The sequence below is a fragment of the Hypomesus transpacificus genome, chromosome 7 (genome assembly GCF_021917145.1).
Source record: "Hypomesus transpacificus isolate Combined female chromosome 7, fHypTra1, whole genome shotgun sequence".
NCBI classification, from domain to species: domain Eukaryota; kingdom Metazoa; phylum Chordata; class Actinopteri; order Osmeriformes; family Osmeridae; genus Hypomesus; species Hypomesus transpacificus.
The window spans coordinates 836,830-864,538 of record NC_061066.1 but is presented as its reverse complement, the minus strand read 5'-3'; the positions used below and the strand labels follow the sequence as shown (position 1 = coordinate 864,538).

At 46.6% G+C, this 27,709-nt stretch overlaps 2 protein-coding genes across 4 annotated transcripts in view; both read left to right on the top strand.

Moving 5' to 3' along the window:
* The window catches only part of LOC124469764 (membrane-associated guanylate kinase, WW and PDZ domain-containing protein 2-like), a 38,467-nt gene extending 18,949 nt beyond the window's left edge, over window positions 1–19,518 (top strand). Inside the window, exons 8-18 of the mRNA XM_047023255.1 lie at window positions 2,743–2,944; window positions 5,357–5,398; window positions 5,559–5,674; window positions 6,000–6,192; window positions 7,444–7,707; window positions 8,254–8,439; window positions 8,902–9,163; window positions 10,129–10,360; window positions 10,615–10,758; window positions 13,258–13,396; window positions 15,877–19,518. Coding sequence (XP_046879211.1) covers window positions 2,743–2,944; window positions 5,357–5,398; window positions 5,559–5,674; window positions 6,000–6,192; window positions 7,444–7,707; window positions 8,254–8,439; window positions 8,902–9,163; window positions 10,129–10,360; window positions 10,615–10,758; window positions 13,258–13,396; window positions 15,877–16,667 — 2,571 coding nt within the window. The 3' untranslated portion in view covers window positions 16,668–19,518. The remainder of the gene's footprint in view (window positions 1–2,742; window positions 2,945–5,356; window positions 5,399–5,558; window positions 5,675–5,999; window positions 6,193–7,443; window positions 7,708–8,253; window positions 8,440–8,901; window positions 9,164–10,128; window positions 10,361–10,614; window positions 10,759–13,257; window positions 13,397–15,876) is intronic.
* A 1,773-nt stretch (window positions 19,519–21,291) lies between these two features.
* The window catches only part of si:dkey-97m3.1 (fatty acyl-CoA reductase 1), a 36,388-nt gene continuing 29,970 nt past the window's right edge, over window positions 21,292–27,709 (top strand). For all 3 annotated transcript variants that reach the window (XR_006956297.1, XM_047022627.1, XM_047022626.1), the window contains exon 1: window positions 21,292–23,101. The gene's annotated coding sequence lies outside the window, so the exon portion shown is untranslated. The remainder of the gene's footprint in view (window positions 23,102–27,709) is intronic.

The following is a 27,709-nucleotide window of genomic DNA, read 5'->3' as shown; positions in this document are numbered from 1 at the left end:
AACAGACTGTCAGTGACAGTTTACAGTTGTCTTCAAGAACGGCAGCATAACTGCGCTTAACCAATGCGGTTCTAGTAATCCTAGATCTATGACCAATGGAATGGCACCATCCTTCTCTCAGCTCCTCCATATTTGATAACTAGTCACTGGAGAGGGAGTGAGAGAAGAGTTTTTGCTAGACATACTAAGAAATAACAACTCATTAATTCATCCTTTCCTTTACCTCAATGCTGCTTCTCTTAATAACCGACATTTTAGTTTTCCCTTGAATGCGCTTCCAATGGCAAGCCTGTCAGAAAGATGTCTTCTAGTCTGTGGAGGGGGTTATCGCCCCTAAAGGCAAAGTCCCTGAAGGAGAGGTTGAGATGTTGGGGAGGTGGTCTCTAGTCACACAGAGGTCTCATACGAGCACACAGAACCCACTTACTCACAAGATTTAGTAAACACTATCCACCTGGGTGAGTGTGTGTTTGCGAGTGTGCATAATGTGTGTGTGTGTATGTATGTATGTGTGTGTGTGTGTATGTGTGTGACTGGGTGTCTGATGTCTGACTCTTATTCCATGCCAATGCATCTTTCGGCCCCCTCGGACCACCAGCAAAAATCATCTCATCCTTATTCTTTCAGAGCCAGATTATAACACACTCCCTCAAGCTCTGACAGGACACGGCCTCTGTGGGGTCTCAGTCCCCAGTAACTCTTTCCTCTCTCTCACGGATGTCCTTCATTGTTCATCCTCCCTGTTCCCTAGCTGCAGGATATCACAGTCTAGCAAATTAATGGGGACTTTGCCCTTCCAGAGAATAGTCAGCAACATGGCTGTTGAAGCCTCCCTCTTTCTCTCTCTCTCTCTCTCTCTCTCTCTCTCTCTCTCTCTCTCTCTCTCTCTCTCTCTCTCTCTCTCCTTCTCTCACCCACAGTCTCGTTCTCTCTCTCTCTTTCTCTCAAAAGTCAAAAATGTCTCTACTGATATGAACTCAGTCAACTAAGGCCTCATAAAATGTCTGTCAACTTACTGTGTAATCACTACAATTTCCAACTCTCTTCCATTCAAATATGTTTCATTTTTGCAGCAATGGAGTTGTTCCTGAAAGTAATGACACCTCATTAAACCTTCACTGAACCCTGGGGCTTGGCAGCAATCGGGCGAAATGAGAGAGAGCGAAAAGGAGAGGGAGAAATAGTTAGAGAAGGAATAGTGTATGACAGTGCTTTAGTTTGGTCCTACAGTTAGCCAGGTCTCCATCAATCAAACTTCATGGCCAGACATTTTCTCAGATCGGCAGCAGATTTGGCAAGGGGCAAAAAAGAGGCAGAGGGCAGACTTTAATACATGACCTCCCTTCCGTCTGTATTGCCTCTCTGGGGAAACATCTGCCCAGTCGCTTAAACTAAACATACACGGGGCATCTCTTGAAGGCCTTCTTGATTTCCGAGGGTTCAGCTGTCCAGGTGGGGGGTGGAGAGCAGCTGCTCTAATGGCCGTGTCATTTACACTGCCACTCGTCCCGACTCTTCAGAGGGCCATCTTCTCTGTCAGCTCAACACTGTGGTCTGAGCCAGACAACACTCTCATCGGCTGTGCACGAAGGCTGACATTTTGACTTAGCGAGAAAGCTCTGGTGTCTTCCAAACTGCCTGTGGCCCTTCTCCAATTCTCAAAAACACTGACAGAAGGATGCTTTATGAATTGTTAGATTTGATGCCGACCCAGATGAGTCCACGGCTTGTATACAAGAGTAAATGAATTAACTAAAGGAGCTAGTGGCTTGTGGTCTCAGTGTAATTCAGTCTCTTTTGACGCTAGTTTGGCTCTTTCACAATGTCACTGAGGACAAGACTGTGTTTTGTCAAGAACCCCTCAAAAAAATTAAACACACACACAGGCTCACACACACACAGAGAGAGAGAAACTCTCCTCTATTCTTAGAACACTCAGGCTCATCTGAAAGACTGGAGGAGAGCTCTGAGTGTTGTGTGATTGAGGTCTTCCTCTGGCCATGTCCCTCAAGCAGCCACTAAAGTTCCTGCCAGAGAAGCCCGGGGCCAATGGCTGAGACACACTGACATCTCAAATCTGTTTCCTCAAACCCTCCCCCTCTCTCCCATCCATCCATCCATTCATCCATCTACCTCCATCCCTCCCTGCATCCCATCCCTTCTCCTTCCATCTGTCCTCCCTCCATCCATCTATCTCTCTCCCCCCAATCCTCCCTCCCCCTCCTCTTTCCATCCCTCCCTTACCCTCCTTCCATCCATCCCTCCCTCCCATCCTCCCTCTCTCCCTCCACCTCACCCTGCAGAAGCCCAGAGGTGTTGTGCTTGTGTTGCATAATTGGTACGCTCCGCTGCTCAGACCTGCTCTAATAAGCCCTGGCATCTTGCTTTCAGTTTTCTTCTTTATTTCTCTCTCCTTCATCTTTGTTTTTGTTTTTAATTAAGCTGGCGTTCTGGTTTTGCTGCACAGTGCACTCATATCAGGCCAACAAGAGATGGCAAGTGCTGTGGCCTCTAATAACTCCCTAACCCCTGTCCCCTCTCTCCTGTGGGTACTCTCCAGCGCTACGGTATCAGCACGGAGATACCGCCCCCTCCAGTGTCCTCTTTCTTCATTGGGGAGTAGGAGGATAGGGTAGGGTAGGGTATGCTGGGGCAGGGCGGGGTAGGTTAGGGCTGGGCGGACCAGGGCTGGGGAGGGCAGGGCAGGGTGACGGTGACTGAACCATGATGATGTGTTTGCAGGTGCTGGAGCAGTGGGACATCCAACAGGGCCAGGGCAGTCCCCAGACCAGCCTGTCTGCCCCTGTTGTCCCCCTCAGCGCCCCCTTCCCAAACCACCACCTGCACAGGGCCTCAGTGCCAGACTCAGCCGAGGCCTTCGGCCTGCCTAAGCCCGACCCCTATGACCTCTATGAGAAGTCCAGGGCAATCTATGAGAGTAGGCGTAAGTACTGTGCCGCAACACGACTGTTTCCCCTGCTGGGTGTCTGGGGGACAAAAGGTGTGTTTCCTCTACACAGGTGCAGCGATGAAGATACAAACACACACCAAAGACACACCTGCGCACACAAGAAAGCATGCACGCACAGTCCTCCCACCACCATACACACCATCTAAATCTGTTCTACATAGAAACACTTCTCCTAAATCACAACAAGCCTCAAAAAGCCACAATCACAATTGCTACTCTCCGCTGTGTTCAACATCCTAGGAGATGTTGTGGGCCGCGCTGCAGAACAGCTGATTACGTTTGTGCTTCCATCTGTTTATCAGAATATTATCTTGTATGAGGATGGTTTAAGAGGATATCACAGATAAATCTGTGTCAACATGTTTGAATGGGGGCCCAATCTCCTAGCTGAGAAGAGGTTCTGGAGTGGCTGAAGGGAACTCTGCTCGCTGGTGATGTCGCGCCAGCTGACACTCCTCATAATTGTAGTCATGAGAAATGTAGAATCAATTCATAAATATCTCAGTTATTGTAGGATATCTGCCTCAGAGGCAGTTGGAATGTGTTGGTGCTATTGTATCATGGCCTGTGTGACAACTGTGGCACTTGCACTCTGATATATGGACGTGTCCAGACATGTTAACAGTTTCTTGGACCGAGACGCATCCTGCTATACAGTACTGTACTGAAACATTTACCTTGAGTTTGAGTAGCTAAATCTGGGCCTTTGGAACTGAAAGGTTTGGCTGATCCAAAATACTATGTACTCAGGTTTATTACCGAAGGTCATGTGGTCCTCGAGCAGGTGTGTGAGTATACCTTCAGACAGCTTGTTGAGTGTCGGAGGTGATGTATGACTCATGATGTGTCGTTAACTCAGCGTGACAGTGTCACTGCTACAGTAGTCCCTGCTAGGGGGGAGATGGTTTGGGCTTGACATGGAGGTGGTGTAGCTGGTTTACAGGCTGACGGTCCTTGCTCTGCCTGGCTCTGGTAGGGTCTCTGTCAGCGGGCCTGGTGTATACTGAAAACTCACACAGGAGGTTAGGAGATGTGTGCACTGCACTTATGTAAGGCAACCTTTATCAAAGAGGACAGGGCTGTCAGGAAAGATCCCTATCAAAGCCTCGATCTCTCTTCATCTCTCTCTCTCTTCTCCTACTTTTTCTCCCTCCCTCCCTCTCTATCTTCCTTTTCCTTCACTCTCTCCCTCTCTTCCTTTCTCCCTCTCTCTCTGTCTTACTCTATCTCTCACACTGATTCTCTTTCCCTTTCATTGTCTTTCTCCTTCTCCCTCACTCGCTTTTCCTCTTTCTATAGCTCCTCTCTCTCTCTCTCTCTCTCTCTCTCTCTCTCTCTCTCTCTCTCTCTCTCTCTCTCTCTCTCTCTCTCTCTCTCTCTCTCTCTCTCTCTCTCTCTCTCTCTCTCTCTCTCTCTCTCTCTCTCTCTCTCTCTCTCTCTCTCTCTCTGGATCTCAGTGTTCAGTGTAGCATTTCATGTTGACACCATACCCTCGTTCAGCGGCTAATCGTCCACCTCAACCAGACCACTCAGGGTTCCTGGGTTCAGGAGAGGTACACACTGTGAGGAAGGCTATGTTTGACTCTACCCACTTTGTTTTGGTCGGGTGGTGACCTTGATGAACAGTCTCCGGAACCTTCTCAGCGCAGATATAGGATGTAGCTCAGATTGAATAGTCACCCGGTTAAACTGATAAAAACCTCCAAGATTCATTGCATGTGAGAAAGCTGGATGAAGAACCAACATAGTTTGAGGAATTTCTTCTACATAATTAATCAAATCCAAAAATTAACTGAAAGGCTGTATGGGTTCTGTGGTAAAAAAAAACAAGTGTCAGCCATCCTGTACTGCATGTAACGTTTTGTGTTTTATTTTCTATTATCTCTGAGGCCCAAGGGACACTCCTCACAGTGGTTACAGAAGCTCCAAATAAAACCTAGTCCTCATTTACTATACAGACACTGTTCCAGTCCATTTAAACCTTTAATAGGAAAGGTTTTACTGGCTAATGATTATCACTATGCTACAAATCATGGGTTTTCAGTGAATCAGTGAACCTCTTTGATAGCAGATGAGTGTCTGTTACCCCCTGCGTACTGTAAATAAAAAGATGGGTCTATTACACCCGGTAAGCACTTCTGGCCCTGATAATGGATGATGTGAGAACTCCGCTTAGACGTACTGCTGAGGCGAGGGTTTTATCTAGCTCACAATCCTGACACAGTCTTTACTGTAAGTATGTGTGTTTCTGTGTGTGTGCTTATGCACGTGAAGGTATGTGTGTGTGTGTGTGTGTGTGCTTAGGCACGTGGAGGTGTGTGTGTGTGCTAGGTTTACTATTATTATTGTTTAAGGGTGTTTCCTCAATCCCTTCCCCCTATCCAGAACCTGGCCAACCACGGACTCCCTTCCCAGGGGACGCCCCAGGTAAGCACAGCCTCCCCAGGACAACCTTTCATGGATTGAACTTTTGAGCATAGCATTGAAGAACAGAAACTCAACAGAAGGAAACAGAGCAGAAAACAGCAGAGAGTGCATCGTGTAAGAGTAATGTGTGTGTGTGTCATGCCCCCCCCCCCCCCCCCAGGTGCTGAGTACCAGGAGGTGGAGGTCCACCTGCGCAGGCAGAAGTCCGGTTTTGGCTTCCGTATCCTGGGGGGGGATGAGGCAGGGCAGCCTGTGAGTCTGGACACGCGTGAGAAGGCTCGTATGGGATGGGCGTGGAACCCTGTCATTTCTACTTCTCTAACCCACTACACCCACACCTAACCCCCCTCTTACCTTGCCTGACTGAGAGAATGACATCCCTGGCAGATCTGTGTTGGCCACTGTCTGCAGAGGAAGCAAATACTATTAACAACCACCAGTGTTCAGCACACACACATAACCCGCATGAAGTCCTTTTGTATATTAACCGAATAATAACTCTCTCACATGTTTATATGGCACCCTAATACACAGCATCCAACACCCAATCCAGGGTTTGGACCTCTCAACCCTGTTGACCTTTGACCCCTCTGGCTTTCAGATCCTGATTGGGGCGATCATCGAGAAGAGTCCAGCGGACCGTGACGGGCGCCTGCGGCCGGGAGACGAGCTGATCTTCGTCGACGGGATCCCCGTGGTGGGGAAGCCGCATCGCTACGTCATCGACATGATGCACGGAGCAGCCCGCAACGGCCAGGTCAACCTCACCATCCGGAGGAGACTACAGGCGCCAGGTAAGTCTGTCTGTGTGTATGTGTATATGCGTGTGTGCATGTCAGTTAGTCAGTCATCTAGCATTCTCTGGTACCGAGAGAGTTGAATATGTAGGGATATTGAGTAGTGCACTGTTATCTTTTTTCCGCTCCAAGTTCCCCTTATTTTCTCATTAGCCTATTTTCTATATCCATCCTTTGTGCTCTCTCCTCTCTCTTGCCTCTGTCTGCTTGTAGTCTGTGTGACTGTCCTGTGGTTTGACGACTGAAGGATTCGTACTTGTTCTGAGTGATGTAGCACGCACATACTACACACACATACTACACACACATACACACCACACTCGTACAATACGCACAAACACTTTCCACACAGACACACTTCTCTATCAGGCCCCTCATCCCAGCTTGTGGCCTTCTGCCTTTGAGTCTGGGAAGAGGAGCAGAGCCCCCAAAGTGCTTCTCTTCCCTCACATCATCCCTCCTCTTCTCCCTACCTCGATACCCTTCTTTCTTCCCATCGTCCCTCCTCTCCTCCATCTCTCCCCTCCTCTATCTCTTCTCCCTCCCATCATCCCGCCTCTCCTCCATCCCTCCCCTCATCCCTCCTCGCCCCCTCACTCACTCCCTTCCTCCTATCCTACCTCTATCTCTCCTCGCTCTCCTTATCCCCCCTATCTTCCCTCCATCTCTTCTCCCTGCCTCCCTCCTTCCCTCCCTCCCGCCTTCCCGCCTCATCCTGGCATGAAAGGCGGGCGCTGTCTGACTCATCCCATCGTCTGTGGCCCCCGCCTTTTATCCGCGGCGTTTGATTCCTGGGAAGACTTTGTGAGGTGTCAGACTTTGCCTTCCTCCCTTTCTCTCCTCCGTCTCTCCCTCTCTCTCTCTCTCCCGCTCTCCTTGTCGGCTTTTAACCTTGATCACACACAGAGACAAGTTAAGCAGTAAAATGACACGTTTGTTCTCTCTAACCCGTAACGTACATCTTTGTTTGGGTTGATTCTTTTTTATTATCACTAACACTAACTCGAGCACTTAGTCTCGGCGTAAGGCTGTGTTTTCGACCCGACCGCAATGTCGCCTTTCAACTGCTACGGGTTTTGCGTCATGACTTCTTTGTATCTGTGATTGTCAGCCACTTGCCCATGGGAACTCAGCAGTGGAATAGCATTGAGATACCCTCGTCCTTCCAGGAAGACAGGGCCAGTCTTTGTCCATTGATAAGAGTTGTGCTGCAGTGGAGCCTCCTCATCTCTCCGTCGCCCCCTGCAGGTGAGAGCTGTCCAGAGAACGGCCGCAGCCCCGGCTCCATCTCCACCCAGCACAGCTCCCCTCGCAGCGACTTCACCTCGGGGACTTACCCCAACAACGCTGGCCTTGCCCCTCCCAACGCCAGCACCGGGAACGCCCCCTCGGAGGGCGGCACGGCGCCCAACACGCAGCCCAGTGATGTCATCATCCACCGCAAGGAGAGCGAGGGATTCGGATTTGTGATCATCAGCTCGCTCAACAGGCCCGAGGCTCCGTCCGCTGTCGGTGAGTGCTTCCCCCCCTCTTCTCCCTTTATCCATCCATCCCTCAGCACCTGCCGGCTTCCCCTCTCCCCCTTTCCTGCTTTTCGTTTCGGGGAGGTTGTCGAGGTTATCGTGGGACTCTTCCTTATTCTCATGTTGCACAGTAGGAAAGGGGCAGGCGTGAATCCTCTTGGGTCACGCGTGAAGTGCTTCCTTTTAATAGCTGTAAGTGGGGATAAGAGAGACCAATTTGTCTAGGATTGGCCGGAGGAAGAGGTCAGGACTTAATGAAAAATGGATCGTCTCTCTCTCCTTAACACTACTATATCTCAATTATGAATGGGCTCTTATGTTAGTCAGTCAGATGTTAGGAGGTCTGTGGCGTGCCTTTGACTCTCTCATGCTCCTGCAAAAAGCTCCCCCCCTTACCCAGGACGGGCAGGGAGAGCGAGAGGGATGGGGAGAGGGGAATCGAAAGGAAAAGGAAGAGCAGCCAGTCAGCTCTGTCCGATCTCAGACACACGGTAACCTGTGTGTGTGTGTGTGTGTGTCTGCGTCGAACTCCCAGCCGTGCCACACAAGATCGGACGCATCATCGAGGGCAGTCCGGCGGACCGCTGCGCCAAGCTGAAGGTGGGCGACCGCATCCTGGCCGTCAACAGCCAGTCCATCGTCAACATGCCGCACGCCGACATCGTCAAGCTGATCAAGGACGCGGGCCTCAGCGTCACTCTGAAGATCATCCCACAGGAAGGTGAGACGGGAACACGCCGACACCAGCAGAGCTGTGGAGATCAGCCACGACTGAGTCTCAGATGAACAGAGATCGTAGAGATTCGGACCAGGTTGTGAGGGTGTCACACACATGCTGTTGGGGGGAGAGGGAGGATTAGGAGGTATGTTCTCTTATGAGGGTACATTTCCATTAACTAGTGCTGGACGTGTATTTGAGAGGACCATGTCTGATCAGGCTATGGAGATCTGGCGTCTAATGTTTGTAGCTGCCAGGTTACTTATGTAATGGCATTTTGATCGCTGTGTGTGTTCTTGCTACAGGGAGTGCTTGTACAATACTTTGAGGGAGCAAGTGTTTTCTAGTCTAGTTTTTACCATGGTTTGTATAGGTGTGTGTGTGTGTGTTTGTGTTTATGTGTGCGTGTTTGAATGTAACACTCCTCTCTGTGTGTGACTTCCTGTACCTCTCTGTGTGTCTCAGACGTGAGTAGCCATCCCTCGGCCCCCAACTCAGAGAAGCAGAGCCCCTTGACCCAGCAGCATAGCCCCCAGACCCAGCCCAGCCCCGGAGCCTTCCAGCCCAGCCCTGCTGTGACCGAGGCCAGCCAGCCAGCCAGCCAGCCCAGCCCCATAGTCACCCAGCCCAGCCCCATGGTCACCCAGCCCAGCCCCATGACCCACCAGAGCCCTGCCAGCACCCAGCCGGTGGCTCCCCCACCCCAAATCTACACCCACGACAGCAGGTAAAGAATATCGAGTCTCCTCTTTGTACGACATTTGTATGATTTGCAATTTACTAATATGCTTTGCATCCCAAAGTTTAGTTTCATGAAAAAGTTGGCAGATGATGAGTAATGTTTGTAGTTTATCCAGATGTAGGCAGCTTTATGTATGGGTCTGTCTGTTAACTTCAGAGCTTAGTTTGTCTGGCAGTCTCTGATACCGTGAAGTCTTTTTATAGACTAGCTCTCTATCTCAGGGCCAGAGCACTGTTCCTCTGAGATTACAGGTGAGAGTGAGTCATTGTCTCTCTGATTCCCTATTTGCTTTTCCTTTCTCTAGCTCTCGCTCCGTCTCTCTCTTTCTCTGCCACTTTTATCTTTCTCTCCAGTATCTCTCTTTCTTTCTGTCTTTCTCTGTCTATCTCTACCTCTTCCTCCTCCTCTGACTCTCTTACTCCTTCTATGCAGTTTCTTCTTTCTCCCTCTCCCCTAGCTGTGTCTTCATTGGTTGTTGTATAACATCACTTTACTCTTATGGGCCGCTGAATAATTTAAGTAAATAGCTTCTTTATAGACGTAGAATTAATATTTTAGTGAGCTCCGCAGGGGCCCCAAAATGTGCGGTGTCATTTGCCTTTTTTCCTGCTTTACAAAATTTCTAAATATCTTAGTACTCAGTCATGCTGTATGAATTGACACTCTTTGAAGGACTTGTTTTCCATCAACATTTCATGTGGCGAGAAAATCGAATGTTTTATCTACTACTGGGACCCTGTACAAAGGCAGTGAGACTGGAACAACCCATCTATTAATGACAGGCGAGCGAGATTGGCACTGATCAGCCTTTTATATAGGGTCACCTTCACCGTCCCCTGAACCCCCCTCCCTCCTCTCAGGGGATGTTTCCATGTGAAACCCTGACAACTTAGTGGGAAAGCTGGACTGTTTCCCCCAGACTACTGTCTTCACTCTAACTGGTTTGACAGTTACAGGTCAGAGGTCAAAGCCAGACAGGATGTGAAACCAGACATACGGCAACCTCCGTTTACCGACTACCGACAGCCTCCGGTGGATTACAGACACCCACCGGTGGCAGACTACCGCCAGCCGCCCACCCTGGACTACAGACACCCCCCTCTGATGGACTACAGACAGCTGTCCACAGACCCCAGGCAGTTTCCCATGCCTGACTACAGACAGCCACAGATACAACTACAGGTACATCCCATTCCTACTAAATACTAACCCAGGATTGGGGATGATCCCATATACTAAGTTGTACATGTTTGTGTTCTCCAAATGAAGGCTATAGTTCATGTCTCTGGGTCAGTGGCAGAGGTACAGCCATTTTTTGATGAATATCTCTTGCTTGGAACTGTTGTAAGTTTTTGTATGACCACCAATGATCTTATGGCTGCTAACATGTTTAGCCTCCCCATGGTTTTGTATTCCTTGTTGTGTGACTGCATCAGGACTTTGACTTTTTCACTGTGGAGCTGGAGAAGAGCATGAAGGGCTTTGGCTTCAGCATCCGTGGGGGGCGGGAGTACAAGATGGACCTTTTTGTCCTGCGATTGGCAGAAGATGGTCCTGCCATCCGCAACGGGCGAATGAGGGTAGGTCTGATGATGTCACATCCTGTTTGTGATCTTTCCCTTTTTCTCAGTGCACTCAGATAGCTCCCAAACTCATTGAGATCATTTGGGGATTCTCACTGTAATAGTCAGATGATTATCTCAGATTGCAATTATAATTTTAAGTCCTGTATGAGACTAATCTGCCTCACGTTAAATGATTGAGAGAGGGATGTCCCCTGAGTGTGTGTAGGATCTATGTTGTTATGATTCCTGATGAGTTGCCGCAGAAACCCCTCTCAACTTAGTTATCAAAAATACATGAGACTCCTTTCAGTGTTCAGATGGAGCAGGTCTGCTGGAACTAGCCATGCTTCTTTATGTTTGGTAGGAATAGTACTGTCTTTACTGCTCTCTGCAGAGATAAATCCAGCTGTCATGGTCTGTGGAAATGAGACCTTTTCCGAAGTTAGGTTAAAATGTATTACTCTACAAATTTAGGATGGCATGCTTTCCATTCTCCCTCCTTCCACACTTTCTTCTTCTTCCACTGGCAATCCTTTCATTCTGTCACGCTCTGAACACTTTATTGCACTTATTGCCGGCAAAAAATATGGAGATCTCACTTAGCCTCACCAATACCGAGAAGTTGATTAAAGGTCCGGGCTGTCGCAGCGCCTCTCCATATCTTCTGACGTATCTAGTATATCTCCATACTGTCAAACCCCTCTCTCTCTCTCTTTCCCTCTGCCTCTCTATATCCCTCTCTCTCTCTCTATCCCTTTCTCTCCCTCCCTTCCTGGCTTCTGTTTCCCCTTTCCCCCCCAAATCTTTCCATTGTTGGCGGATAGCATAGTCCTGCTGTACATTTCTTATCTGGAATGAACCTATCACAGATAATATGTTTGAAATGCCCTAGGGGAGCCGTAGCTCTCCTGCCACTACGGTGAGGTAAACGCTGCTCGGCAGCCTGGTTCCTGAGGTTAGCCAACTGGGGATGAGGGATGGAAATGCACCCCTTTCTCTTTCTTTCCGCCTCTCTCTTTCTCCTTCTCTCCTTCTCTCTCTCTCTCTCTCTCTCTCTCTCTCTCTCTCTCTCTCTCTCTCTCTCTCTCTCTCTCTCTCTCTCTTTTTCTCCGTCTTTCTCTCTCTCTCTCTCTCTCTCTCTCTCTCTTTCTCCTTCTCTTCTCTCTCTCTCTCTCTCTCTCTCTCTCTCTCTCTCTCTCTCTCTCTCTTTCTGTCTTCGTGCCTTGTCACAACACCGGAGGGGTGATTAATTCTGTTCCTAATAGCGGACAGAACCGCGCTCCAGCTGTGTTCACGTGGCAGTGTGAACCTTGATCCCTGCCAGATGAATGGCTCGGCTGAGGTAAGGAGTTAGGATCATCAAACAGCAACACAGGAATGAACGGGGCCAGGCTGGCTGTCTCAGGTGGTTAAGTCACTGCTCAGATTCCTTTGGAATCACCTCACTAAACATCCCAGCTGGGCTTGGCTCGGGGCTGTCTGAAGAGGAGGGGTGCTGCTGGAGGGGAAACCTCTACGAAGGCCCTGGAGTTGGATTAACACATATTACCCTTTTAACATTGACAGTCTAAAACTTCCTCTTCACATTGGCCTTTCTTGCACTGTTAGATAAACTTAGTTAAATGTCTCAAATCTGATGGTAGATAAGAGAGGAGTGAAGGACCTTTGAACCTTACACATGCAGTCCAAGAGGGGTCCTGACCTGGGAAGTGAGGTCCTGTTAAGTATGAAGATTAAATTAATTTACTGACATTTAGGCCGGCTGGCATTTTGAGTTCAGGGCTTCTGGGCTGCTTCAGAGCAGGACATTGGTATTCAGGAGAGTCTCTTTCTTGATGGCAAAACCTCTACAGCAAAGTCTGTCATAATTCCATTGGAATGACGGGACGAATTTGCGGCTAAAATTAATTACAACTGACATCCAATTCATGGGTGGTAATGCTGATTAGAGCTTTACACTGGCTGATAGATCCTGTTTGAATTATGGGTCCGTATTGATCCTAATAAATTGCCATCCACAATAAATGAAGCTTGTTAATTTTATGCTTAATATGTGGTGGGTGTGCACATCTCCAAACCTGCCTAAAGATAATTTGCCCTGTACTTTAAGTTGCAAGCACCTCTGTAATTTGCTCATCTGTTTGCAGGCTGGCGATCTCATCACACATTAGGCTGACAGAGTAGCTCTTGGTTGGAGATCCTCACATGTATTTGTCGTCCTATGATTTAGCGTCCTATGATTTTAGTTTATTTTTCTCTTTGTCTCTCAATTTTATTCTCGCAATCTCTCTCTCTCTCTATTTTCTTCTCCCTCTGTCTTTCCCTCTCTCTATCTCTTTCTGTCTTATTTACCACTCTCTCATTCTCTCTCTCTTTTCCTCCCTCCCTCTTTCCCTCCCTCCCTCCCTCCCTCCCTCCCTCCCTCCTTCCTTCCTTCCTTCCTTCCTTCCTTCCTTCCCTCCCTCCCTCCCTCCCTCCCTCCCTCCCTCCCTCCCTCCCTCAATGTCTGCTTAGGTGGGAGACCAGATCATAGAGATCAACGGAGAGACCACCAGAGACATGACTCACGCCCGGGCCATCGAGCTCATCAAATCAGGGGGGCGTCGTGTTCGTCTGCTCCTGAAGAGGGGCACAGGGCAGGTCCCAGAATATGGTGGGTGTAATAAAAACGACTCTCTCTCTCCCTCCCCAACCCCCAGGATAAGACTTACACTGTTCATGTAACTCTCACAGTACTCAGTCTAACTTGGAATCAGTAACTTCTTAATATCAGGACCACTCATTTCTATGTATGTCTCTTGTTGACTGAGTTTCTTAATTCTTTGTGTCTTGCTGTCCATCTCTTGTTGAGTCTATTCATTGACAAAACTCTGCTTTTAAAATCTGAACATTTTCTCTTTTTTTCTTTCTTTCTTATCTTTGTCTATTTACTATATACAGTATGTGTAGTTAATACACTGATTAACAAGTCACTGTCTCTTTTACTGGTAAATCTCTTGTTTCTTGACTAACTGTAGTGTAACTCTCCATTTCAAGGCGTCTGGTTTAACCCTAATGACTGCACCAGGTTGTCACTTCCCCTCCTTTAGGAATGGTACCTTCCAGTCTCTCCATGTGCATGAAAAGTGACAAGCATGGCTCCCCCTATTTCTTCCTAATGGGCCACTCTAAAGACACGGTTTGTGAAAGATCTGCATGTGTTTTTCTACCAGTCGCGTGCTGGGTGTGGTGTTGTGTTGTGTGGTGTTGTGCAGTGCTGTGATTCGGTGTGGTGCTGGAACTAGCAATGCCTAGTTATAGACTTAGGAAGGCCCTATTCAAGTCTTTGACACACTGATCCATTACATGGGACATGGCAGTACAAGTTCAGCCTCAGTGTCCTCTGAGGATCAATCATGGCAGCAGATATGTCCCTCAGGAAAGCCCAGTATGGAGGGGGGAGGGGGGGGGGGGGGAATAGCAGCCCAGTCATTAAACCATAATGTGTAAACATACATGCACACACACACACACACACACACACACACACACGGCCATGGCAGTGAATCACATCCAGTGCTGAAGCCCCCCCCCCCATCCCCGTGTAATATTCAGATGATTGTACAGTTTAGTAATATACAGCCACCTTCATAAATTGAAATCCCTCTATCTCTTTTTCTATCCCTCTTTCTCTCTTGTTAATCCTTCTATCTCACTCTTGTATTCACTCACTTATTCCAGAGCCTGTTGTGACAAGGGTTTAGCGCTATTTCTTTCCCCGTCACTCTCTCAGTCTCTCTAATACCTTCCCAGACAGATATAAAGCTGTGATATAGGACCAGAGGGACTAGAGTGCGGTCAGCCAGAGGACAAAATATTTAATCACTCGACATCATTTGTCATATCAACCCCATGTGTGTGTGTTCTGGCCCAGAACAGTTATTGTACAGTAAACCAGAATAGCTTATGTTAAATGCATGTTTTCCGTGTTTTATTGCCTTTTTATTGGAAAATAAATGTTTATTGGCAAAGTGGGAGTGTTTACAGTTCTGTATGTTGTAACAGTGGTCGAAGTCTGTTCGTTTTGAACACTGTGCATGCTGATCAGTTTTAAAAGCAACAGCAATGTTTTTTTGAGTGCTGGATATCGTTTGTGTGTGGTGTTTGTTTGTGTGTGTTGTGCATTGGGAACTAGGCAGCATGATCTGTACACTTTATAAAAGAGCACAGGCAGTGTGCAGTGGTGCCCTTTAGAAGACCAGAGCAGTATGTGAGGTGACAGGAAGCATTAGCTCAGCGTGTGATGATCACAGGCAGCTCTTACACACACACACACACACACACACACACGTCCACCCATGCAGGCACGTATACACACAAACAGGCACAGACACACACAGACAGACAGTCACAATCTCATTGGGCCACATCGTGGCCACAGGAGGCAGGGTGTCACTTCAATGTGCCGAGCAGAGGCTGAGGCCTGCAAGGATAAGTCGGTGTGAAATTCCGGCGTTCTAGAAAGCACCAGGTGCCCTCGCTGACTCCCAGCTACAGTGAGAACTCCAAACACGAGCCTTTCCGACTCCTCTTTTAATGACGCCTCGCGGTGCAAGCTTGACCTCTGCCCCCTGCCCACTTCATTGATAAGGAATGATGACCCCTGGAAGAGAGGCTCTGCAGTGCAGAGAGGGGAGCTAACAGGCGTGGTGAGCACAGTAGTCTCCAGGGAACTGAGGGCTTGGATTCAGCTGCTGCGGTGGTTAGTTACTGAAGGCCCCAGTGCCAGGGAGAGTAGGCAGACCCACAGGTTTTCTACCAGGATAAAGCAGCACTTTATTTAGCACATCATCCATTCCATTAAACCTGTTTTCGATTTTCTGTTCCCTGGCCCTATGGTGCTTATGGTCTGGGGCTTTAGATAGAGTGAGAGAGCCTAGATTTATTCCGCAGAAAAGTTGTGTGATGTGCTGTAAGTGAACTGTGAAGCTTTGGTTTCACATTTGCTGCCCTGACCTCCTTACCTCAAGGAATAGCATGTTTGTTGTGTTTTTTTGTGTTTTTTTAACAGAATATGTCAAACATGTTTGACATTTGATGATTGGTCAAAACCCTGTCCTCTCCCACCTCTAACTGTGTGTCTATTGGTCCCAGCAGACAGCCCCTCCCCTTGGGATGCTCACCCTACAGCCTCCCCAAGCCTGTCGGAAGTAGCCCTGCCCCTTGACAGCCTGTCCATGCCATCGCCATCATCTCATCTGACCACATCCTCAGACCCGGCTCACCAGGCGCCCCTGGAGGTTCAGCGGGATCCTGCGGGGCCGACGATGCCAGAGAGCAAGGCGGAGCGCTCCCAGAGCCCCTGCAAGGCCGAGCCGCTAAATCCGGATAAGACCAGTCAGGGGAGGAGGGCGGCCGGCCCGTCCAATGGGAGCAGCCGGGCCAAGCAGAAGGAGGGTGGCAGGTCCACCCGCCGAAGCAGCGGTCCGAAGGGTCAGCCCGCCACCGAGGGGGGGCTAGGGGGGAGGGGAGGGGAGCAGCCGGGGGAGCCCAGGCCCTCCAAGAGCTCTAGGGGGAGATCCAAGGAGAGGAAGGCCGGAGAGAGCAGCCACCTCAGTGGGAAGAGAGAGCTCACCCAGTCCCCTAAAGGCTCCAAGCCCTCACACATTAACTCGAATGGGAGCAGTGGTGGAGCCCAGAGCAGCAGCAGCCACCCAGAGAGCAGTGCAGCACAGCATGGAGAGTTGGCCCAGGAGAAGCCCTGGACCAGGGAGCCTGAGAGGAGCCAGGGGGAAAGTCGGTCCTGCCACCCCAGCAAGAGCACCAGCAGCGGGGGCAGCGGACCAGGGACGAAGGTCACCGTCTCTCCTGGGCCCTGGAAGATCCCCGGGTCTGATAAGCTGCCAAGCACACTGCGCTCTGGCACATCCACCCTGAGCAGATAACAGCGTGGCTGGCCCCCCCTTGCTAAAAACCAGGCTAGGTCACACCTCTCTGTACCCCCCCCCCCCCCCCCCCCCCCCCCCCCCCCTCACTGTCTCTCCCTCTCTGCCCTGGTCTCCCCCCAGACCTCAAGAGCGAGGGGGGGATCTCTCCATGCGTTTTTAGAGAACCGTTTTTATTTATATTGTACTCTAAGTTATTTTGAGAGATATTTTACACCCACCACCTTAAGAGCTGGAAGAGCATCAACTTTGAATAGAAAACAAAGAAAACATAGAAGAAAAAATGAGCAGAATGTGTGTAGCATGGTAGGGTTTTGTGGTTGTAGTGCGGGGTGTCTGAACACGGGAACTTCATTTGGAAGTGCTAAATCACCCACCCACCCCACCCCCCCACCCCCCACCCCCCCAGAGCAAGCATGAAAAACCAAAAGACCTCCATGCAAATCTAACCACTGATGGTTAAACCACGGTCAGTTGCCACTGCAGTTTTTTTAAATACAGTAGGTATATCTATATATACAACAAAGTCTATTTTAATGAAAAGGAATGTGGAAGACTGCTTGCCTGTTTTGGAAGAGAGAGAGAAAGACATAACAAACTAGGTGACATGAGTACTTACTAAGCATCTGTGGAACTTTGCCTTAAAACGAGACTGAACCAGAACTGAATATCTTGTATATTCTATCAGAAGATATGGAAATATAGATATATATTATATGAGTGTGAATATGTGGGACATCGTGTAAATAAGATAATCTGTAAACATACCTAGATGGGTTGATGGTAGTTTTGCAACTTGGCGTGTGCTAGCTAAATGAGGTAAGGAACACAGAGTTTATCATCACATTCTTCTCTTCATTCTCCTGTCCAGACCTTGATTACATCATGTGGGTGTGTGTGTATGGATTCACTTTTACAACAACTGACTGTTGTGGACTGCAGTGGAGAATGCAGTGGAGCTCCATTTGAGCTTGAGCTATCAGTCTGTGGCTGTGTCACAGGCGATTTCCCTCACTGTGCTTCACAAACAAAGCAATTTACAGAGGTTTGTTTCAGTGGATGCCTGAAGAAGTGAAGGCTCATGGGACTTTGGGGCAGTGTGCCTTATGACTGGAAAGGGGCACAGAGGACAGAGCGGTTCGATACAGGCTGCTATCTCATTACCGTCAGTGTCCAGCTACATGGTACCATGAAGTACATTTATGTCCTGTGTTTGTTTTTTCATTTTTCACACTAATGAGTACAGTCTCCAGCCCCACCGATGGCACAGTGTTTATTTTGTGACAAACCAAGCTGTGCAATTTGAGACAGATTGAAGGCCTGTCACAGTTCCCATTGAGTTATGTTGGTGTTTGTTGCAGAACTGTTTATGGACCTTAATGTGGAAACAATGTGTCAGCACATCTCAGACCAGATGGTGTCAAGTATCTGCACTGAACTGAAAGTATGGAAGTTAAAATCAAATAAAAACAATAAATAAAAAAAAGACATTAGTAATTTTAGTGCGGCTATTGTTAGATTGAGACTCAGTGCCGGTTGTCAGGAGAAAATCCATAGCTCACATCTGTCTATCAGTGTGTAACTTGACCTAATGATCCCCGTTTACAGAACATATATATGAAATTCTCTCATCTTCTTTCATCTCTACATATGCATGTACGCCAATCAAGAAACTAATTCTCTATATTTGTTCAGGCTCGGCTAAAGTGATTCTAACTTCTCAGTCGGCGACGATCATTTGTGAATGTTTCTCTCCTAGACTGCTTACCAATTAACTTTTCTCAACTTTTCTGACAGTTTAGTGCCATCAAGGCTCAATCTCTTCCCCTTATAGTCAACACACATCCTGCTGAGTCACATTGTCTGTGCAATGACTAAGCCTCAGGCTAATTCATCTGTCGCTCTTAGGAACCCAATGTGCATAGAAACACGGGTAGACTACAGTGATCTGGCCGTTATGACCTGAGAACCTCTCTGATGGGAAGGGAGGACAAATCACCGAGGAGTAATCACACCTTTCTCCTCTTATTTTGATGCCATTAAATTCTGAGTGGTAATTTTGATCACATCATTCTTATGATCACACTCACTAACTTTCTTTCAATCAATCTATCTCTCTTTCTTTCTTTCTCTCTCTATATATATATTATAAATATATATTTCTCTTCACCTATCACCCTCTCTTTATCTATATATCTCTATCTTTCCCTGGAGAGTGAGAAAGGGGAGTAATTCAGTGAGCCAATGTCATCAGTAATTACACGAGGAACAAAATCAAAGCACAATCTCATACAGAGGATTGGCAAGAACATTTGTGCTCTGGATTAACAGGTAGCAGCTTTAGGCTTCAATGGACCAATTTCTACTTACTGTGAGGGCCACAGGTGTCTAATGGGGTCAGAACGTGGAGCACATCCCCTAGACTCTGCCTTCTCCCCTGTCTGAGACATGAAGAAGAGAGAGGCGTGGCCCTCCTCTCTCCACTGTCCTCCACTGAGCTGTCTCCATCAGGCCAACCACGACGTCATGTTATGGGACTAAAAGAGATCGATGTATACACATATATATTATCTGCAAAGTCAGTGTGTTGAAGACGGCACTTATGTGACCCCGCCCACCCCCTCCCCACTCCTCCTAGCAGCTGGGTATCACTGTGTAGTTTTAGCGCTGTGTTGATCTTGTACAGCTGTCTCTCTATAAATATGACTCAATGTATTACTGATAGTCACAAAGACTGTAAGTGAGCAACTATTTTTATGAAATGCAACACTATGGATATATTAACTTTTGCAGAAATCTTGTTTACTGTATGATTTTCTGAAATGCTGTCAAATAAAATCTTGACGCAGTGTAAAAGATTTATAGTGATATGATTTTTGGTGGTTTATGTCTAACATTGTGTCATGATAGATAAGCTCAGCCAGAGAGCCAACAGAAGGAGCAGTTTAATTCTGTATTTTTGTAATTGTACCACACAAAGAACTACAAAAATGCTGAGTTGTGCCCTGGGAAAATCTTTAATTATAAGGCAAAGTTCCTGTATGGTAATATGGGAACATTAAGTGATTACAGGTGAATAATGATAAAAATACAATTTTTTGCCTAAATTTGTCCATGGAAAGGTTTGTGGATATAATATTTGTGCAATTTCTCAATATGTCCATGAGGGGGCGATATAGACTTACATGTGTTTTTTGCAGTGTTTCATAACAGATTTTTTTTTCTTACATAAACTCCCTGACATAGTATTTTTTCAACTCAAAACTATGTTATAAAGCTTTTGTACTTTGATGATTGTTCGAGGTAAGGGATTTAATCAACCAAACCACATTTCATTCTAAACTACAACATCATCACATCATTGTATAGCTTCCCTTCAGGAGATCAGTCTTAACAATATTTAAACAGTTCTTGAAGGTCAGCCTTGATCAGAACATTCAGAGCCCAGATACCATAAAGAGAGACAGGGAATACTTCATATCTCTGCGTTCATCACAACGGGAACTCCAGGTTAATCTCTCTGATTGGTGCATTGTAACCTAAACAGACGTGATACAATCAAAAATCACATCATCCTGTTTCTTGTTCTACCAGCGAGTGGAGCAGGTTTGGATAAGGAATGTCCCGACCTTGTTACGTTGGTCCCAGACACTCTTGCTGTCTCTATCTGTCTGTACCCACTGTCTGGTCCCGCTCTGATCCTCTTTAATCTTCATAAGGAGAGAACACGTTGCTTATCACCACGGGTGCTGCCTTTGGTTTGTTCATCCAGACATCTTTCATTCTACTTCTCATCCAGCGATTCAAAGCAGCTTGAGGGAATGAGTAGTAGGTAGTAGTTGTATATTCCAAGGGATCTTTGTTTAGGTTTCTAACACGTCCATGTTAGTCTGGTTTTAAATTGTTGCTGGATTACTTTGAATATCTGGTGCAGACTAGCAGGCTCTGTCTGTCGCCTGGAGTATGCAAGCAGGGTAGCAGTCTTCGTCTCTCCTCATTACTGCTGAGGCCTAATGAGGGATATGTATGCAGAGCAGTGAGTGTGTCCGACAGACACTGAGCAGAGGAGATAACAGCGAGAGCACTACAGCCTCTAGACAGACAGAGGCTGGGGAGGTGGAAGCGAGGCTGGGACTGGGGCTGGGGCTGGGATCAGGGCTGGAGTTGGGTGGGGCTGCTGCTGTGGATCTCTGCTGAAGAGAAAATCAATCCTTGGATGCGCTACTGTTTCCACAGAGACAATGACACAATGACTAGCCAACTAACTGTCCTTTTGTAGTGCTTGTGAACACTTGTTTGTGAGAGGAGAAACTTAAAAGAAAGGAGACAGATACAATCTTGAAATAAATGTTTGTGTGACATGAGAATGCAGCTAGGGTGCATTCTTGCTGTTGCCATTAGACATACCAAAAGCAGGGTGCAACCTGCTGGCTCACCTGGTAGAATGCATACCACGTAGGCTACGTCCTTACCACAGCTCTCTGGGTTTCTATTCAATTCCCTGCATGTCATCCCCTCTCTTTCTCCATACCTCTATCTCACTTCAACTGTCACTATCAAAAAACAAAACAAAGTCGAAAGGACCAAAAATATATAAGAGTGATACCAGAAACTTAGGAATGGTATGTACAGTACACCAAATCTTTTTTTGCGATAATGCTTCCTCAACAAGAGATAATGCAAATCCTGTTTAGAAAGTCCAAGGTTCTCTCCCAGCACCCAGGCCTCCCGTGAATGACTGAGAGTAGAGTCGTCTCTGACTCCAAACCATGTGAGGCGATGATGTATGGTCTTGCTCTTTTCCATTCTGTCTGTACCTTTGAGATCACACCATTCCCTTGCAAACGATGAAAGGTGGAAAATTGATGGGAGACTTTAACCACTAACATAAATGTGTGTCAAAGACCTTCCTCTCAGAAATAGTGTCTATAAAATGTGTTTTATAGTTTATCTACACCTGGAAAGAAATCTCCACTTGTTTAGATTCTACAGGAAGCAGTTCATTTTGCATTGAGCATAACGCTATAGTAGTTTATCAGTGTATCTGAACAGGTTATCTGAAGTGGGCCTGGACAGTCTTTTTGATCAGAAAAACACTTCCATTATTTCTTTATCTCTGTATGTGTTACCTTAGTTTCTCTGAGTCCTGGTTAAGGGTGGGCAAGTGTAGAAAGTCTACAGGCCTGGGATAGTTTGTCTCTTTCTGCTGTGACGAATCACCACTGTGACATAAGCACGTCCTGTGGATGAATCACTATGGACTTAAATGACTGGATGCATGTCTTTGTCCATTTTCCTTTTATTTCTCTTGACATAATTTAAATTGTGTTTTTATCTGTTTCAGGGGCTAGCACTCAATCAGTGTCTACTTTTTATTTTTCCACATGAACAAAATAAACCTTTAGAGTTGTTAGACAAATGCATACTGTTTGTATCAGTCCTCTTCATCTGAACTGCTCTCCTCCACCCTGTCACTCGTGTTAAACCTGTTCTTCCAACCGTTCACATTGTGTAACATGAAAGCGCTTCTCTCAGTAAGCACACCAACAGGAAATGGGGACAAATGTTCCTAAGGTTATTCATTTGTTTCATACAGGAAAATAAGGAATCACCTTTGTATTTGATCCTGTGAATGTTTCATATGATGTGCAAATAGACATTGTGACACTAAACAAATCCTTGCTTCATGACTCATAAGATTAAGGTTCTGCCCTATCCTTTAGCTTTGCAACTTAAGAGCAACATTGACATTTCGTATGCTTCACAAACTGGTCTGTCGAACAGGTGGACCTGTTAGGACAGGATAAACATGTTTGAGCTTTCCTTCAAATGAAAAATAGACTTGGTTGAGTTTTAAGGGTTTACTAGTGTTCTAATGTCTAGGCCTACTGCTTTTTGGTACAATTGTATATCATTTTTGTCGATAGCAATATTAAAGTATGAACATCAAATATGTGGCCAATACTCACCAGTAGAGAAGCAGTACAAAATCATGTCTTAAGTCAGGAAAAATAAATGAAGAATGTAGCCTATACTTGTACAAAATATTATTAAAAAGCCTTAGCCAGTGAAATATGTTCGTTCAAACCGTTTTCTGTTACATACTGTAAGAACTCAACATTTGGAATGCTAACGTGCCAAAACGCTTTGGCAGGCTATTAAACAGAAAAAGTAGACCTGTCATGTGCGTAAAAGGTGTGCCTTGTAAAAGTCTAACATGTCCCGGCCCCGCTGATTGCTTTCGTTGACATATCATCAGTACCACGTTGCCTCTCTACATGAGAGCGGCCAGTTGGCTACAGTCAAAGTATTCCACACCGTGAGACGGGCAGCAGCAAGTCTGCAGTCCTCAATTGACAGGCGCACGTTTGTCGGCACCGGATCCCAACGCAGCAGCCCACTAAAAATAAAAAGGAATTCTACCTATGGTAAAGGTAAGGAGAGAACTATTTATGGTTTGAATTGGGAAATATTACCAAGTAATTTTGGAGGGAATGTTTAAAATAAAGACTCTACTCCAGGTTGGAAGAATGTGCTGGGGTGTTTGGTTGACATGAGTGAGTGTGCATCCAGCCAGCGTTCAGGAACTGAGAAAGTAACACTTGTTTGCTGTAGATGTTACGTTCGATATTATGGTAATTTAATGTTGTTTGTAAGAACACATCCCTCCCGAATATCTTCCTTGCATGCTATAGCTGTCTGGGATAAACGCAGCGGCTAGTCCAGACGTCGCGCTAGTGTACCCAGCAGCTGCAAGTACAGCCCGCTCGAACGAAGCTGATGCGCTTCTGTTCATTGTAGCCTTTGAATGTGCTGTCTATTGAGTAGAAAAAATGACTACATTCAACCGGTTTACAAATAAAAAAGAGGAATCCGAGGATGATACATTCCAACTTCATACAGTGAACGAGAGCAGTGTCATTTTATACAATTACCCCTGCTTTCTGTGTATGTGGAATGAATCTGTGCGGGTGCTCAATCATTGAACATCCTTGGTCGGGGATGTGGTCTCTAAGCCGCGTGCTGAATGGGACCATTCGTCTGTCACGAACTGTCTTTTCAATTTTGGGCTCTTGTGGTTTGAGGAAGGTGGATGTACACAATTAGAACAACAGTTGTATTTAATAACTTATTTGCTATTATGTGCAAATTATCCAGGTGTCGAGAATCAAAAGGTGGGCCATTTCCAAGCTTTTATTTGCCCACAATCAAGTTTCCTCATTGACTCTCTTCCTGTTCTTCGCTCTTTCTCTTCTACTCAAGTAGAGGCCTTACGCAAACATTTTATTTTGGCAAGTGGCCAATGCTATATCTTGATAAGGTTAAGCAAGAAATGGCAGTTGACTCATCACTGAGCATTGCTAAATCCCACACTTTGGGTTTGTATGTCGTCCAGGACCATAAGCAAGTTATTTCAGTTAATCCGCTAAAGTCTGAGTTTACTTTTGCTCCGGATGCTCCGGATTCTCAATATGCACCTCTACTCTACCTCCTCTGTCAATGGGGTGAGGCCAAATCGGTCACATTAAATATGTCACTTACTCTGTCTCCCTGTACATCATCTTCCTATGCTCCTGCTCTCCCAGTGTGTTTGTCTCTCTCTGCGACGGGTGCTTTAAAGCAAGGCGTCATAAATCTTTCAGCGCTGAGTAAATGTGTTTTTGGCTCTGCCGGTCTGCCGGTCTATCCTCCCTGCACCCCCCTCGCCCCCCCCCGCTGAGAGTATGGCATGCACAGAGGCATGATGGGACAGCAGTGACTGGGCGTCAGCCAGCGGCCCCAGTTCAGTCAGTCTCAAACAGTCTGCTTCCTCCATTCTGGGAACTCATGGCCAGTCTTTAAAACCACCTTATGGCAACAAAAAGGGTTTGTGTGAACCCTTAGTAATTGTATCAATTAGAGGTTTGGTTCTATTGCATGTGGGGAATGCAGCTATGATGATTATATCGTAAATTGGTATGGTATTTAACTGCTTTGTTGTATTGTGCTGTGATTATATCATGCGTGACAACTGGGTGATACATCTTCTGGAAGTGTACTACAGGTGTGCTGCCGGTCTTCCACCAATGAGAAGAGAAGTAGTGTAGGCTACCTGTTTAGAATGTCGGGCATGTCCTTCTCACTACATAGAAAGATGTAAATGACACCCAACCCAAGAAAGAAACATAGTCTTACAGACACTTAAGGTGATGGGAAGGATTGGCTAATTCATGAGGAGAAAGGTCATAACCTAGCGGATGAATATGCAAATCCTGGCTGTCCAACCACAAGAGAGGCCATTAACCTTAATGAATGAATAAATAATGTAGTCCAATGGTAAAAGGGAAAGGTGAGACTACTGTAATGCACTTTTTGTGATTGGTGGAAAAAGGTCATCTCCGGACGTTAAGCTAATGAGGCAAAATGAAGCCCATTAAGCCCCGACCACCTGATGCAGCACAGAGCTCTCTGCATGGAGTGAAGACCAGGCCTGTTCTTATTAAAGCAATCGCTCACTATAACAGCACTCTTTATAAAGCACTGAACTAAATCATCATCAAATATACACATTGAATATGCAGCACATTTCCCTTTGAGAGGAATTGCATGAGCCTGTTTTCTTTTTGTTTTACATCTTTATTAGAATTTTCCTCACGTAATGTGAATCAAGCTTGATCTTTCTTTTTGTTGTGATGTGTCGAGCACATCTTTGCATAGTTTGTTTGATTTGGTGCTTTATTCCTACTCCAAGCAATCAGGGGACAAGCTGGCTCACTGATCGGCCTGTTTCAGTCATGTTTCAGTCCATGTCTGCAATGTTGACTCTGTCGTCTGATTAAACACCCACCAAAAATACTTTATTCAGAAAGCATCGGAAACCAGTAAAGTTGTATGAACAATAGAATCAGAATGTGTGTGGAAAACTACAGTGAGGACAATTTGACCATGAACTGAAGCAGATGGTGACATTTCGGTACGATGTGTTGTGTAGTTCACAGCCAGCCGTGGGATGAAGCAGAGGTAGTGCTCTGTTAACACCTGCAGGACATTTCTCACTGGAGGCCCTCAATACCTCTGCGTCAGCTCCAAGTGCCACTGCTTTCAGTGTAATGAGCAAGAGAGAGGGGCGAGCGAGGGCTGTGGGAGTGGATGGATGGTTTTGGGAGCGGGGTAACTCGATATACACTGATAGGATAGGAGGACATCATAAAACATTTAGTTCCCCACACAGGGAGAACAAATGAGGCTGGATGTTACTGAATCATCACCAGCCTCTTTACCTCCTCTATAAACACTGCTCTCGTATACCTCTTCTGCCTGCTGTGGCCTGTTGGTTAATGGGGATATTGTGGCTATAGGTTTGAGCGTGTGTGACTGTGACATTACCTAGGCACAAGGACATGGTCAGTTGACTAGATTTCAGAAGGGTAATAGTAAAGATGTTAGTGTCTCTGTGACATTGTAGTCCAGGCATGAAAGACGCAATGGAAGACTGGAGCCTACAGTATTTAATCAAGAACACTAGTTTCAAGTTCAAGTTTAGTTTATTGCAATTTGTAACAAGTACAGGTACATAGAAATTATTCGGTCCTGTTCCTCTTAACAATCCCTAGGGGTCTATCAGAGTTACTATACTTATTGATATGTGTATAAAATTGGTAATGATAAAAATATATATATATACTGAATAATTTACCTAACAACTGAGAATAACCTAAGGTAAGAAAAACCTTACAATTGTAAGCAGATGTAAGTAGAGTAAAGTGACTTCTTGTGACATCTTGTGCGTTTGTGATCCACCAGCACACAAAGCTACTATATCAAGTACATTTACATTTAGTCATTTAGCAGACGTTGTTATCCAGAGCGACTTACAGTAAGTACAGGGACATTCCCCCCGAGGCAAGTAGGGTGAAGTGCCTTGCCCAAGGACACAACGTCATTTGGCACGGCGGGAAATCGATCCGGCAACCTTCTGATTACTAGCCCGACTCCCTCACCGCTCAGCTATCTGACTCCCAGTACTGGAAGGCATAATATATTATATATACAGTGCAACCTTGCATGCCCTGTGATCATCATAATGCACCTAAATTACATTGCGTGTGGGCCTCTGTGTGCTCAATGTGAGCTCTAATCTTCATTCTGTGACTAGGCCACATAGACAGTGTAGATACTGTATATTGAAGTAAGATTATATCTCCCCCAATGACATATACACCATTCTAATTGACCTTGGAGCAGTCTAATCTTTTATTTTTATCAGGCCAGATGCTGCATTCACGTAATCAGAATGTCAATGCCTCAGCCTCACTCCAGTTGCCTTAAAGTAGTACATCACTCGCACATTTCCCTATACGTTCTGTTGGCTCAGAAATAATGTTTTAACCTGCAGTTACTTTTCGCATCTACCAGAGAAGCAATAGAGCTTCCCCAGTGGGCCTGTGGTGATGTTCCTCCCCAGGGATGTTAGTGTCAGGGCTTCCCCAGCCTCCCTCACTGTCTAGTGATTTAAAAACTACCCAGAGTCCTGGATCGATCTGTGGCTATAGGCCAGGCCTATCAGATACAGATACATTCCCCTTCCTCACATGCATACTTCACTCTCTTCACCCACTCCCAACCAGCCTGCCATCTTTATGCCAGGTAGTATCTCAGTAGTTAATCATATCCCATTACACCATCATAGGATCCAAAGGAAGTATCCAGATCACATGAGACCACATCGGTGATGTGGTGGCGATATAATTGTTGTTGTTGTTTCCAGTGGTAAAGTGGCCCCAAGTCTCCTCCCCCCTCTCCTCACCCGCTCCCCAGATGGCCAGCTGGGCCTTGTCCCCAGCAGACAGGCCTGAGCTAATTGTATCCCCCCCATCCTGGATGAAAAGAACAACAGTAGCTAGACCTCTATCCTCCTGCCCCAGATTCCCTGCTCCTCTGAGCATACTGCTTCATTACAGAGCCTTTACTTCCTGTTTGGGGGGGGGGGGGGGGGGGGGGGGGGGTGTTATAGGATGTTCCAGAATGTTCGTGTGTGTGGAATTCAGGCAGGCTCGTGAGAT